The 13,628-nt window shown below is 37.9% G+C and overlaps 2 protein-coding genes across 10 annotated transcripts in view; both read left to right on the forward strand.

Annotated features, from left to right (window-relative positions):
• Positions 1 to 2,572, forward strand: part of LOC127419154 (E3 ubiquitin-protein ligase HUWE1-like) — an 83,541-nt gene extending 80,969 nt beyond the window's left edge. For all 9 annotated transcript variants that reach the window (XM_051660316.1, XM_051660315.1, XM_051660323.1 and 6 more), the window contains one exon: positions 1,709 to 2,572. In XM_051660316.1, the coding sequence (XP_051516276.1) occupies positions 1,709 to 1,811 (103 nt within the window). In that variant the 3' untranslated portion in view covers positions 1,812 to 2,572. The remainder of the gene's footprint in view (positions 1 to 1,708) is intronic.
• A 1,343-nt stretch (positions 2,573 to 3,915) lies between these two features.
• The window catches only part of l1cama (L1 cell adhesion molecule, paralog a), a 95,399-nt gene continuing 85,686 nt past the window's right edge, over positions 3,916 to 13,628 (forward strand). The window contains exons 1-2 of the mRNA XM_051660327.1: positions 3,916 to 4,698; positions 12,265 to 12,654. The gene's annotated coding sequence lies outside the window, so the exon portion shown is untranslated. The remainder of the gene's footprint in view (positions 4,699 to 12,264; positions 12,655 to 13,628) is intronic.

Consider the following 13,628-nt stretch of genomic DNA (forward strand, 5'->3'; position numbering starts at 1 on the left):
GAAAAAGCCTATCTAGGGACCTGAGATGCAAATTAGCATGTGCTATAATCTTAATGTACAATGCATCTTTTTTTTTTTTTTTTTTTTTTTTTTTAGTTTTTAGTTTTTGTGCTGAAATTGTTTTTGTACTGTCCCTATACAAATAAACCAATAAATAAAATAAATATTCAGACCCTTTGCTATGACACATTTCTACACTTTGATTGGAGTCCGTCTGTGGCAAATTCCATTGATTGGACATGATTTTGAAAGGTATACACCTGTCTAAATAAGGTCTCACAGCTGAAAATGCATATCAGAGCAAAAACCAAGCCATGAGCTCAAAGGAACTGCCTGCAGAGCTCAGAGACAGGATTGTGTTGAGGCACAGATCTGGTGAAGGCTACAAAACAATTTCAGCTGCATTGAAGGTTCCCAAGAGCACAGTGGCCTCCATAATTCTTAAATGGAAGAAGTTTGGAACAATCAGGACTCTTGCTAGAGCTGGCCGCCCGGCCAAACTTAGCAATCGGGGGAAAAGGGCCTTCGTAAGAGAGGTGACCAAAAACCCGATGGTCACTCTCGTTGAGCTCCTGAGATCAGGCGTGGAGATGGGAGAAACTTGCAGAAGGACAACCATCACTGCAACACTCCAGCGATCTGGGCTTTATGGCAGAGTGGCCAGACGGAAGCCTCTCCTCAGTGCAAGACACATGAAAGCCTGCTTGGAATTTGCAAAAAAGCACCTAAAGGACTCTTATACTGTGAGAAACAAGATTGTCTGGTCTGATGAAACAAAGATTGAATGTTTGGCCTCAATTCGAAGCGTCATGTCTGGAAGAAACTAGGCACCGCTCATCACCTGTGCAATATCATCCCAACAGTGAAGTATGGTGGTGGTAGCATCATGCTGTGGGGGTGTTTTTCAGCAGCAGAGACTTGGGGGCTGGTCAGGGTTGAAGGAAAGCTGAACGCATAAAAATACAGAGATATCCTTAATGAAAACCTGGTCCAGAGCACTCAGGACTTCAGACTGGGCCGAAGGTTCACCTTCCAAAAGGACAGTGACCCTAAGCACACAGCCAAGACAATGCAAGAGTGGCATAGGGAAAACTGTGAATGTCCTTGAGTGGTCCAGCCAGAGCCCGGACTTGAACCCAATCGAACATCTCTGGAGAGACCTGAAAATGGCTGTCCACCGACGCTCCTCATTCAGTCTGACAGAGCATGAGAAGATCTGCAGAGAAGAATGGCAGAAAATCCCCAAATCCAGGTGTGCAAAGCTTGTCGCATCATACCCAAAAAGACTTGAGGCTGTAATCGCTGCCAAAAGTACTGAGTTAAGGGTCTGAAAACTTATGTCAGTGTGATATTTCAGTTTTCTTTTTAATACATTTGCAAAGTTATCAAAAATCTGTTTTTTGCTTTGTCATTGTGGGGTATGGAGTGTAGATTGATGTGGAAAAAAATTATAATTTGAAGCATTTTAGCGTAAGGCTGCAACAACAAAATGAGGTCTGAATACTTTATGAATACACTATGTATTGACTATTGTGAAAAAGCTGTAATATAGAGATTTGTGTTGGCTATATCACCATTTCCTCTGTAAATAGCCAATAATCAAGGGATGCACCAAGGTTAAATGCTGTTAGGCGCAATGCAAAGTGGCTTGTTTTTTCACCTCTTATTGCTTTATTTCACTGCTCTCTTTCTCTCTGTCTTCCCCCAGCTTTAACCAGTTGGACCTCCCAGCATATGAGAGCTATGAGAAGTTAAGACACATGCTGCTGATGGCCATTCAGGAATGTTCTGAAGGTTTTGGATTGGCCTAAAGACTCTCCTAAATCCACACACACAGATGTAGACTTACATGTTGTTAACTTATGATACACACATGCATATTTACACCATCATACACATGGCCAAGACCTACTTCTAATCCACATAAAACCGACAGATGGACGAGTGAAAGCGATGTATTGACATTGCCTACTACACACAGAGCCTCTCATTGACACACCGAACTGTATTTTGTATGTGTGTGTCTCACCTCCCTATTAAAATTACAGAGCCGAGAGAGGATTACGGAGGATATCTGTGGACTAATATAAAGACATTTTCTCCATTTAGTTTGGTTTCTTTGTACAAAAGGTTTGGGAGTTTATTATGTTTAATCTTTTTTTGTTCTTCTCTGGCTGTTAAAAAAGGTGAGGGTTGTGTGTGTAAAGAGGATGGTTGTAACCCTCTGGGAGAGGGGGGCAGAGAAGTTAATTGTCCTCTGTTGCTGATGTGTGACCTCACTAGCTTTGCAAATGGGAACTTTAATTTAGGGGAGGGAAAGTCATGGAAGAGGGAGGGAGAGAACATGAAATGAGGTTTTGGTGAAATTGCAGAAGCGCAGAGATTTTCAGAAGGGGGGCATTTTTAGGCAACTTTTGTGGTATTTTTGGAGAGAATCACACAGATTTAAGAAGTGAAGGACTGAGACGTGAGCCGCAGGTGCTCAGACATGTGCGGTTATTACCCAACTGCTGACGCAGCCTCTCAGCAGCTAATCAGAAAAATTGCTGCGTAAATAAATGCATAAAAAAGAGCCCACTGTGTCCTCCAGAGTTGTTTCAGTGTATGCCTTACACCATTTGCACTAACAGGAACAAATATCATTTATATGTTGGAAAATATAAAACACTGATGGAGGTCCATGGAAACTAACTTGACGCATGCAGTGGGGTCCAAGTTTTAAAAGCTCTATTGTTCATCCTTAGTAATGTTTGTGAAAATGTATCCAGTTACTGATCATCTGTATGAATCCCAAGTTTATGATTATGAATTGTTTTATTGGCATTTGAAGGAATAGTTAACCTTAAAATGAAAATGATCTCCTTATTTGTGCAGCCTCACATGATTCCAAACTCATATGCTGTTATTTTTCCGTAGAACACAAATGGAGATTTTTGAGGATTCTTAATGCAGGTCTTTTCCAAATAATAATTAATTGTGACCATTGCTGTTGAGCTCCAAACATGACTCATGAACTTCAAAAATGAAAGAACAAAATAAGCACCATCAAAAATAGTACATTTACACTGAAACAGTATTTAACTAGTATTTTAGTCTTGTTTTCCAGTAAAAATATCAAAACTTTCTTAAACAAGATATATTTACTTGGTAAGTAAAATGGCATATTATAAGTTTATAATTTATATTTTAAGATATTAGTCTTATTTTCAGAGAAATCTAACTGAATTTAGTGTGATTTATGGTTAAAGCAAGAAAAACAAATTGCCAATGGGGTAAGAAAAATAAACTTTCAAAAGTTTATTTTTCCTATCTTGTTGGCAGATATATTTTTTTAAGCATAAATTTCACAGAATTTTGTCAGATTTCTATGCAAACAAGACTCCAAGGGATATTCTGGGTTTAATACAAGTAAAGCTCAATCAACAGCATTTGTGGCATATTGATTGCCACAAAAATTAATTTCGACATCCTTTAAAAAAAGCAAAAAGCGAGTGAGGTGCTAATAATTGAAGTGAATGTTGCCCATTTTTGGAGTGTTTAAAAGGCAGAAATATGAAGTTATAATTTTATAAAAGCACTTACATTAATTCTTTTGTTAAAACCCATGTATTACTTGAGCTGTGAAGTTGTTTAAATTGTCAACTTTACAGTTGTTTTAGGTTTTGTTGACATTGCATCATCATTGCAACAAAGTTGTAAAATTGGCTATAATTTTACACAAAAGGTTTGTGAGAATGTTTTTTTTTTTTCACACTAAAATTGTTAACATGCACATTGTTTATGTCTTGTGGTTATAATTTTTATGGATTGGTCCCATTTACTTCCATTGAAAGTGCTTCACTGTAACCCAGATTTGTGCTTTTTTGGAAGAAAAGGAGGGGAAGTCAAATTTTTTTGTGGTAATCAATATAATGCCACAAATGCTGTCGATTGAGTTTAAGTTGTATTGAACCTGGAATATGTCTTTGATATCTTATGTCAAGTAAATATATCTTGTTTTAAGAATGTTTAGATATTTTTACAGGAAAACAAGACAAAAATGGTAATTAAGTAAATTATTTTTTAGCAGTAAATGACTCGGGCTCAATATTCCAAGTCTTCTGAAGCCATACAAGAGCTTTTGAATGAACCATTAACTTAAGTTTGTTCTTTTCAATGAACTGGTAAATCCAGTTAACAAACCTTCACAAATCGTAAATTGGATTTTGATTTCTGTTTACGGACTCGAGGAGAGGAAGATTATTCATGGGATATGACTTAAATTTTGTCTGTTGTGCATATGTTATAGTATAACAGAATACTCTGAAAACAGCAAGAGTCATGTGGACAACTTTTATACTGCTTTTTGTGTGTGCGCATCTGTGTGCCATTTTTGGATCTTAAATTCTTCATGTTTTTTTGAGTTTGGAACGACTTAAAGGTGAGTAAATGATAACAATCTTAATTTTGGGTGAAATATTCTTTTAAGACTTTAGCTACGTAGCTTCTGTTTGTGCCCTTCTCACCGTTTGCATCAGAGCTGGTGTGATGATGGTGTAATGAGGTTGCAGTGTCTCAGACCATCTGGACCTTCCAGGAAAGTTTGCTGTGAAGATACACTTCTATCAGCCTGGACACACCATTTTTCTTCTCTTCACCCTAGACAGCAGGACTCCACTTGACTAGACCGGTGTCTCAACATAGTATGCAGGATTGGAGGTGAGAGAATATGTTGAAGCTTACAGGTGCATCTCAATAAATTAGAATGTCGTGGAAAAGTTCATTTATTTCAGTAATTCAACTCAAATTGTGAAACTTGTGTATTAAATAAATTCAATGCACACAGACTGAAGTAGTTTAAGTCTTTGGTTCTTTTAATTATGATGATTTTGGCTCACATTTAACAAAAACCCACCAATTCACTATCTCAAAAAATTAGAATATGGTGACATGCCAATCAGCTAATCAACTCAAAACACCTGCAAAGGTTTCCTGAGCCTTCAAAATGGTCTCTCAGTTTGGTTCACTAGGCTACACAATCATGGGGAAGACTGCTGATCTGACAGTTGTCCAGAAGACAATCATTGACACCCTTCACAAGGAGGGTAAGCCACAAACATTCATTGCCAAAGAAGCTGGCTGTTCACAGAGTGCTGTATCCAAGCATGTTAACAGAAAGTTGAGTGGAAGGAAAAAGTGTGGAAGAAAAAGATGCACAACCAACCGAGAGAACCGCAGCCTTATGAGGATTGTCCAAGCAAAATCGATTCAAGAATTTGGGTGAACTTCACAAGGAATGGACTGAGGCTGGGGTCAAGGCATCAAGAGCCACCACACACAGATGTGTCAAGGAATTTGGCTACAGTTGTCGTATTCCTCTTGTTAAGCCACTCCTGAACCACAGACAACGTCAGAGGCGTCTTACCTGTGCTAAGGAGAAGAAGAACTGGACTGTTGCCCAGTGGTCCAAAGTCCTCTTTTCAGATGAGAGCAAGTTTTGTATTTCATTTGGAAACCAAGGTCCTAGAGTCTGGAGGAAGGGTGGAGAAGCTCATAGCCCAAGTTGCTTGAAGTCCAGTGTTAAGTTTCCACAGTCTGTGATGATTTGGGGTGCAATGTCATCTGCTGGTGTTGGTCCATTGTGTTTTTTGAAAACCAAAGTCACTGCACCCGTTTACCAAGAAATTTTGGAGCACTTCATGCTTCCTTCTGCTGACCAGCTTTTTAAAGATGCTGACTTCATTTTCCAGCAGGATTTGGCACCTGCCCACACTGCCAAAAGCACCAAAAGTTGGTTAAATGACCATGGTGTTGGTGTGCTTGACTGGCCAGCAAACTCACCAGACCTGAACCCCATAGAGAATCTATGGGGTATTGTCAAGAGGAAAATGAGAAACAAGAGACCAAAAAATGCAGATGAGCTGAAGGCCACTGTCAAAGAAACCTGGGCTTCCATACCACCTCAGCAGTGCCACAAACTGATCACCTCCATGCCACGTCGAATTGAGGCAGTAATTAAAGCAAAAGGAGCCCCTACCATGTATTGAGTACATATACAGTAAATGAACATACTTTCCAGAAGGCCAACAATTCACTAAAAATGTTTTTTTTATTGGTCTTATGATGTATTCTAATTTTTTGAGATAGTGAATTGGTGGGTTTTTGTTAAATGTGAGCCAAAATCATCACAATTAAAAGAGCCAAAGACTTAAACTACTTCAGTCTGTGTGCACTGAATTTATTTAATACACGAGTTTCACAATTTGAGTTGAATTACTGAAATAAATGAACTTTTACACGACATTCTAATTTATTGAGATGCACCTGTACAGTACTTTAAAAATGTCCGCTTTGAAATCATTACCTGTTTTCAATATTCTTTCCATTTTTTTTTTCTTCGTCAGCTTTGTACATTGTGGTCTGTTTATTCCAATGAAACCAGCAGAATGTGCCAACTGCTCATTGCAATGCAGTATCGGTCAAATGTGCATTATAGATGTTTGTTACTTGGCATCACTTGCCATGCCAAGTCTCCCCTTTGCGGAGAAGTTTGGGATTAATATTAAGTGACAATAATAATAATAAATCCTGCTGAAGTTATTTTTGTACAGAAGAAACCAGGTGTTTCAGTTGTTTGACTTAGCAGTTATGACTTGGAGTTACATTATATTCTGCCTTTCACAGTGTTTAGCCAGTAGGTGGTGTAGGGTAATCTGTAGTTTACCTACATTTCCATAAAGGTACAGCAGTAACTTTCATCACTTCTAGTATGTTAAAATATTCCCTCTCTTGTTAAAATTAACCTGTTATGGCAACCAGAGTGCATGATATATGATAAACTCTGTTCTCTCTCTTCATGTAAATAATTCAGGTTCCTTTTATCTTTAATTTGATCAGTAAACAAATCAATAATTATAAATAATGCAAGGCGATCAAAGAAAGTATAAGGGAAGCATTTCAAGTATTTGCAAAAATATAAAAATAAATAAATCTTTCAATTGTCACCACATTTAGATTTGGCCAGAGAAGTCTTGTTGAAATAAGTCACAAGTTCAGTTCATTAATGAAGTGCTTTTTTTGAAAGGCAGCCAGAGCACTTTTAGTGTATCACGGTATGCTGAGCTTGGCATAAATCCGCCTTATTATTGACTCTACTTGAGAAACGAGGAAGGGAATAAATGAACTACTTCAGTTCTGAGGCTGGCTGAAAGGCAGTTATCTTTATACTCCTAATAAATGGGAATATTTATTTTAACTTTTGTGGTGGTGATAATTTCATCAAATTAAGTTCCATTATATGAAGATGTGAATAGCTTTGTTATGAAGTCTAGCAAACCACACAGAGAATGGCATGATTAGTTTTAGGCCATTAGGCTTGTGTAATAAGATGTCAGTAATTGTGTTTATGGAAAAGATTTAGAGTTATTGAAATTAACATTACACTTGGGATGTCGCTAGGGTGAGATATTCAGGGCTCGAGCCCTCAATGTTTTTTCTTTGGAACTTGAGTGGAACTGAACAGACATGAACCACCATGTGCTGATGCTTTTCAGAGCATGATTTGTAACCTCTCAGCTCTGCTGTGATAAAAACATGAAAAGATAAGATGCTTGAGACTGAATGCAACAGAATTGTGCAATCACATCTCTGGCAGTTGTTGACAATGAACAAGGCAGTGCACAAGCCAAACGTCACCTTATAAAATGTTTTTCCCCCATGTTCTTCTGCTTCACTTGCTTTTCAGCAGTCTGAAATGGATTGGGAGTCTCTTTGCTCAAATCAGAGGCTGAGAAAACCTCTTTTCAGCAGCACAGACTCCACCGAGGCTAGCATGACCTCATAGTCAAATTAACTTATGAACAGAGTCTGCATTCTAGTAGTGCCATTATAAATCATCAAACGCTGCTGTCTGTGGCTTCCTCCTTCCTGTCTTCATCTCTGTTCTTTGTCTCCCCCTTTATCTTTTTTTTTTAATCTTTACTCACTCTAATATTTTCAGCACTTGTTTCTTCTGTTGGTGCACAATAACCAGAGACCTCGAGACAGAATTTAACATCATAGATTGTCCCACTTTAGATCCTGAGAAGGCTGTTTCCTTAGAAACAGTATAAAACAAATGTGCACTTGGACATGTTGGGTCTGTGAGCATTTGTGACCACTAGAATGAATTAACCCAGATAGCAGTCTATTACAGTTGGCAGTGGCAACCCTAAACATCAATCAGCAAAACGGATGGCACCACTAACAGTTTCAATAAGAGGCTGAATTAGACATTACAACTTAGGGCTACTCTTGGGGTCACTAGTTTAGCTGGTTTATTTTGCAGATCCTCGGGCAGCTAATTGATTAATTCAGTTCATTAAATGCATGTGAGGTCATTCTGATGGTTTGACCTGGTGTTAATCACTGTGTAATTGAAGGGTAATGATGGAGGCCAAGCTTAGCCTGTGGCTTCTCTTGAACTCATTTAAGTTAACCGCCAAAAAATGGCTTATTCAAAAAATATGACAACGCAAGAAAACTGTTTACATGAGACTTGAAATCAGCAGGTTATTCTCTGCTTTTGACATCAAAATGTAAACAGGCATGCGAACAACACTTGCACTCACTGGATAAGGCAGTATACTGCTGGTAAAGGTGCTTACAAGCAGAGCGAAATCAGGTAATTTGCAAAAATCTACCTGTGTTGATCAGTTTATCCGTAAAATGTTTATGACCTTATCCTAAGGAAGGAAAGCCATTTAAGGTGTTTACATGACCATACATGTTGTCAGCTAATTAGGCATAATCAATGCAAGAACGTACAAGTAAACACACTTATTGAGTTTTGATGTGTTAAAATATTGCTTAAACCTCATGTTACAATTAGTGGTAACACTTTACAATAATGTTCCCTTTAAGGGTTTAAAAGGGGATTCATTCATAATTCATTTATAAAAACATTTGATTTGCAGTTATAACAACATGAATAAAAAGGATGACTTTCATGCAGTACTTCCTAAACAGTGAGCCATTTTACCTAATGTTATAAATGCTTAATAATAACACTTACTCTACATTAGTAACTTCTGAAAATGCATCTAAATGTAAAGTGGATGCATATGAAGAATAAATTGAGTTGCCAACATTAGAAATATACATAAAGCTATGAATGGCTTAATTGTCATCAGGCTTTATTATAATAATATATGCTGTGAATGAGCATGAAGACTTCAGGTAACTAGGACTAGGTAAATTGGGACTCCACTCGGAGTAGCACCATTCTTTTGACATCAACATAAGGAAAGTTACAACACAAGTGAGTCAAGACATTACTGTAATTATTATAAATAGTATAAATAGTGATTTGTAAATTATATTCACCCTGTGCTATATTGAAAGCACTACCACTACACATTATATGATGTTTTACCTTGTAAATTTCATTTTTTTTTTTTTTTGAAAATGTACAGGAATTTCAAATCAGATGATTGCAACACGCTCCAAAAAAGCTGAGATGGGCAATTTAAGACTAATAACAATCTGACGAGTTGAAATAACAAGGCAATGTGCAACAGGAGATGTTAAACAGGTGAGACATTCATGTCATAAGGAGCAACCAAAAACAGCCTAGTCCTTCAAGAGCAAGGATCATTTGAGACTTGTCAGTTTGCCAACAGAAGCTTCAGCAAATAATCCAACACTTTGAGAACAATGTTCCCCAAAGACAAATTGGAAGAATTTTGGGCATTTCACCCTCTACAGAGCACAATATAGTTAAAAGATTAAAGGAATCTGGTTAAATCTCTGTGCATAAAAGGTAAGACAAAAACCACTTCTGAATGCAGGTGATCTCTGATCCCTCAGATGTCTTAATATCATTCATCTGTAATGGATATCATGAACATGGGCTTGGGATTACTTTAGTAAACCTTTGTTAGTCAACACCACTCGCCGCTGCATCCACAGATGCTAGTTAAGACTTTACTGTGCAAAGCAGAAGCCATACATCAACACTGTCCAGAAATGCCACCGACTTCTCTTCAAATAGTTTTTGAAAAACACAGCCATGTTCTCACAAGGTAAAACAACATATAATGTGTAGTTGTAGTGCTTTCAATATAGCAAATGGTGTATATAATTTACAAATCATTCCTTTTTGTTTTTATTAGCATTTTTCATACTGTCCCAAATTTTTGGGATTGGGGTTGTATGTACAGTATTGCTTATATACTGTATAGTAATTTATTAAGTATGCATCTCTAACCACCAAGTCTTATGCAAGGATAACTCAATAAAAATGTATGATGCAGAGCCTATAATATTAAAAATGCCATGCCTTGATTTCTTTTTTGGATTATTTGAGCTAATTTTTCTACCACATTGCCTCCATCAGCAGAATGCCACTATTTCAGAAAATAGTCCAGCTGTTTGATAAAAGAAAAAAATCCCATAAAAATCATCCTTTGATCATAACGCTGTAATTTGGTTTTGGTGGTTGACAGCCTATTTGTAGTCCTTGCAAATCATATTTATTCAAAGCAGCTGCTTTGCATGGGCTTTTGTTATTGCATTTTACGGTATTAATGCAAACTGGCAACTCCCTGCATGAGGTTTTTAAGATGAACCTTCAAGCATCATTTGTCCTGCCTGATTCACTGTGTGCAGAATGTGCTCATGGACCTGTCACAAATCAAGGTCCTTTAACAGAAGGATGGGCTTTAGTTTCCAGTTAAAGGGCAGCGACTGGTGTTTTCAGCCTGTGTGTTCCTCTGGGTATTTAAATGTGGCACTGAACATAAAGCCAGATAATGCCATGTACAAAGAGATCATCTCATTGTAGACTTATTCTTGCACACCCACAAACACTGACCTTTACTGTATACAGACAACGTCACTTCTGCCTTGTGTTTGCATGCTGTGGAGGGTGATTGTGTAAAGTGATGAGAGCACAACCATACGATTTTCAGTGAAAAATGGAAGGAAACCAGTCACATTAAAATTAAGAACGATAGCTGTTTATTTTCACCTTGCTCGTGTCAAAATCTGTGGAAAAGCAGCCGTTTTGCCTCGAGTCCCCTTTCCATATGAATCAAATTGGGCGTGATTCATTTGCCATTCAACCGTTCGCTACTTTGAGTAAAAGGCTCCTTTAGTCACAATATATCAGCCTCTAGAGTGGCTGAATGGATTTCACTTTTGATTTCCCAAAAGTGCTTCAATTCACTTAGAAGATGTTTTAAAATAGGAAGTTAATGTAGGGTTTTCTCTTATAATCTGACTGCTCCAAAATTTGAAAATGCTGATTTTGCAGTCAGCATGTAGGTAGGCATCAGTGCACACTTGAATTCAGTGCTTGCATAACATCCTGTCTCCAAACTTGCCTTCATCCAGTCGGCAGCATAGATAAATCTTTCACTATCTATGATATGTCAACTTATCTTTCCATTTCTACCAAGAAATAAGCATTGTTGTCAATAAATCTTTGCATGGTTATCTCAAAATCTCATGTCAATTTCTTCTAGATCATTAAACATGATGATAAAGGATTCAATCATCCAAACCCTACGGGATATTAATGTGAATAATGTTAACCAATTAGAAACTTACCTGTTAAATGCATATGATTTTTTTTTTTTATGATCTTTTGTCAATATTTCTATATAATTTTTAGTTTAAGTTTTTAATCTTTTTTTGTTGTTGTTTTGTAAACTGGGTTTATTCTTTAAATATTTTTAATTACAGAAGAATGTGAAAGAAGATTCATTCATCCAAAAATGAACATTTTAACATTTTCTCCCCCTCATGTTGTTCCAAACCCGTATGACTTTGTTGCACTCTGCACTGAGCCCCCATTCATTTCTGACCCTGGATCCCCATTCACTTTCATTGTATGTAAAAAGAACAGCATCAACATTCAGCATTTCTCCTCTTATGTTTCACTGGAGAAAGAAAGTCATATGGATTTAGAACTCCATGAGAGTGAGTAAATGACAACAGAACATACAATCCTCTTTGTTTTATCCATCTCTATCATTTCACTCCATCTAACCCCTCATTCCTGCATCCTCTTGTTTCAGCATTTGATCCACCACTGTCAGAAAGACAGGTAGTTGTAGACCGAAAGCTCTTCATGTGCCGCCCTATAAATGCTGCATAACAATGCACTAATTAGCATAAAATATATTACTCATGCTCACCAAACGACCAGCCAGAAGCCTTTTAATTGTGCTGTGGAACAGCTCTCTGCATTTAACATGCCAGCACTCCCTTGCTTGATTGATTCTCCCCCTCTGCTTCAAACAGATCCAGCCAACCACAGATGAAATTATGGACATTTTTCGTTTGGCACCAAGGGAATGCTGAGCGGAAAGCAGGATGAAGACAATAAAGTAATGGTCAGAGAATGAAGGGAGGGAGGGAGAGATGGAGACTGAGAGAAAATAGGCAGCAAGCTGGAGAAAAAAGGGTGATGTCACTGCCTCTAGACGGCAGCCAATCAGAGGCAGGGAGAGGCAGTGAGGGAGCCAGAGAGGGTGTGTTTTCCTCGCACTGCAGCATCAGCAGTGAAGAGAGGCCACAATCAATCTGAGGCACAGCAAGAGACACAAGAATCTTCAGGGACAGAAAAAAACACCAGACGCTCAGAGTTGCCAGAGGAAGAAGGGAACCCGAAGCCGTTTCAAACCTGCAGAGGTAAGATGAGAAGGTTGTCAGTGAGAAATGTCAATAGAATTTAGTGTCTGATGGATGTCAAACAGAATTGGCTTGTTTTTGCAGATCATTTGAGACTTAAGGTGTAAATGTGTTGCAGTGGGTTTGGTCTGTGATCTCTGATTCTAGCGCTGTGGGCATTTAAATAACAGCAATTTTAGATACATTTTTGTGTTTTTCCTATCTATAGTGTTAGATTATGGTCTTTTAAGCATGGAGAAGGAAGGTCATATTTTCTTGAACTGCAGTGCATTAAATGAGGACATTTTTTCTCTGATGAAATATTTGCATAGTGGTTTAAAAAAAACAAAAAAAAAAACCTCTAACTCACTCCTTGGCCCGTCTCGTAAACAGAAACATTTCCCTGGTGGATTTACACACATCCCATGTGATTTCAGCAACAGGCTCCTCGGTTTTCATCTTGAATGCAGGGCTGTGCACTCTTGGCTTGCATTTTAGAACATATCTCATTGCATATGCTGGTCTGGTTGCATATTGCAGCCAACCAAGTCTGTCCAGTGCTCATATTGACCTAAGTATAATGCAAACATTTGTTATGTTTGATGACATTAACTTTAATAACACCAGTAGCTGCTTAACCTAGTTCTATTTGTTTGGTAAAGATGCACTGCAAAATAATTATTATGCTGTTAAGAGCTGGGGACCATGCTGTACTGTTCTATACTCAGCATTATAATGTATAGAAATCTATGTTTTGTTAGAATTGTTGATGCATTAATAATCTATGTACTATTATGTTTTTGTTACCTCCCTCCCCCATCAATTTGCTGGCTGTGTAATTGTGTGAATCATGATGGTGCCTTGGTGTTGGTGTTACCTTGGTATTGGTGGTCTGCAGTTCTCCCTCTGCTTAATGTACATACATTGGACATGTCTGGTGTGTGTGTGCGTTACAGAACACAAATAATGATGTTTGATGGGGCAGGCGACAATAG

This window comes from Myxocyprinus asiaticus, chromosome 28 (genome assembly GCF_019703515.2).
Source record: "Myxocyprinus asiaticus isolate MX2 ecotype Aquarium Trade chromosome 28, UBuf_Myxa_2, whole genome shotgun sequence".
In the NCBI taxonomy this organism is placed as follows: Eukaryota; Metazoa; Chordata; class Actinopteri; order Cypriniformes; family Catostomidae; genus Myxocyprinus; species Myxocyprinus asiaticus.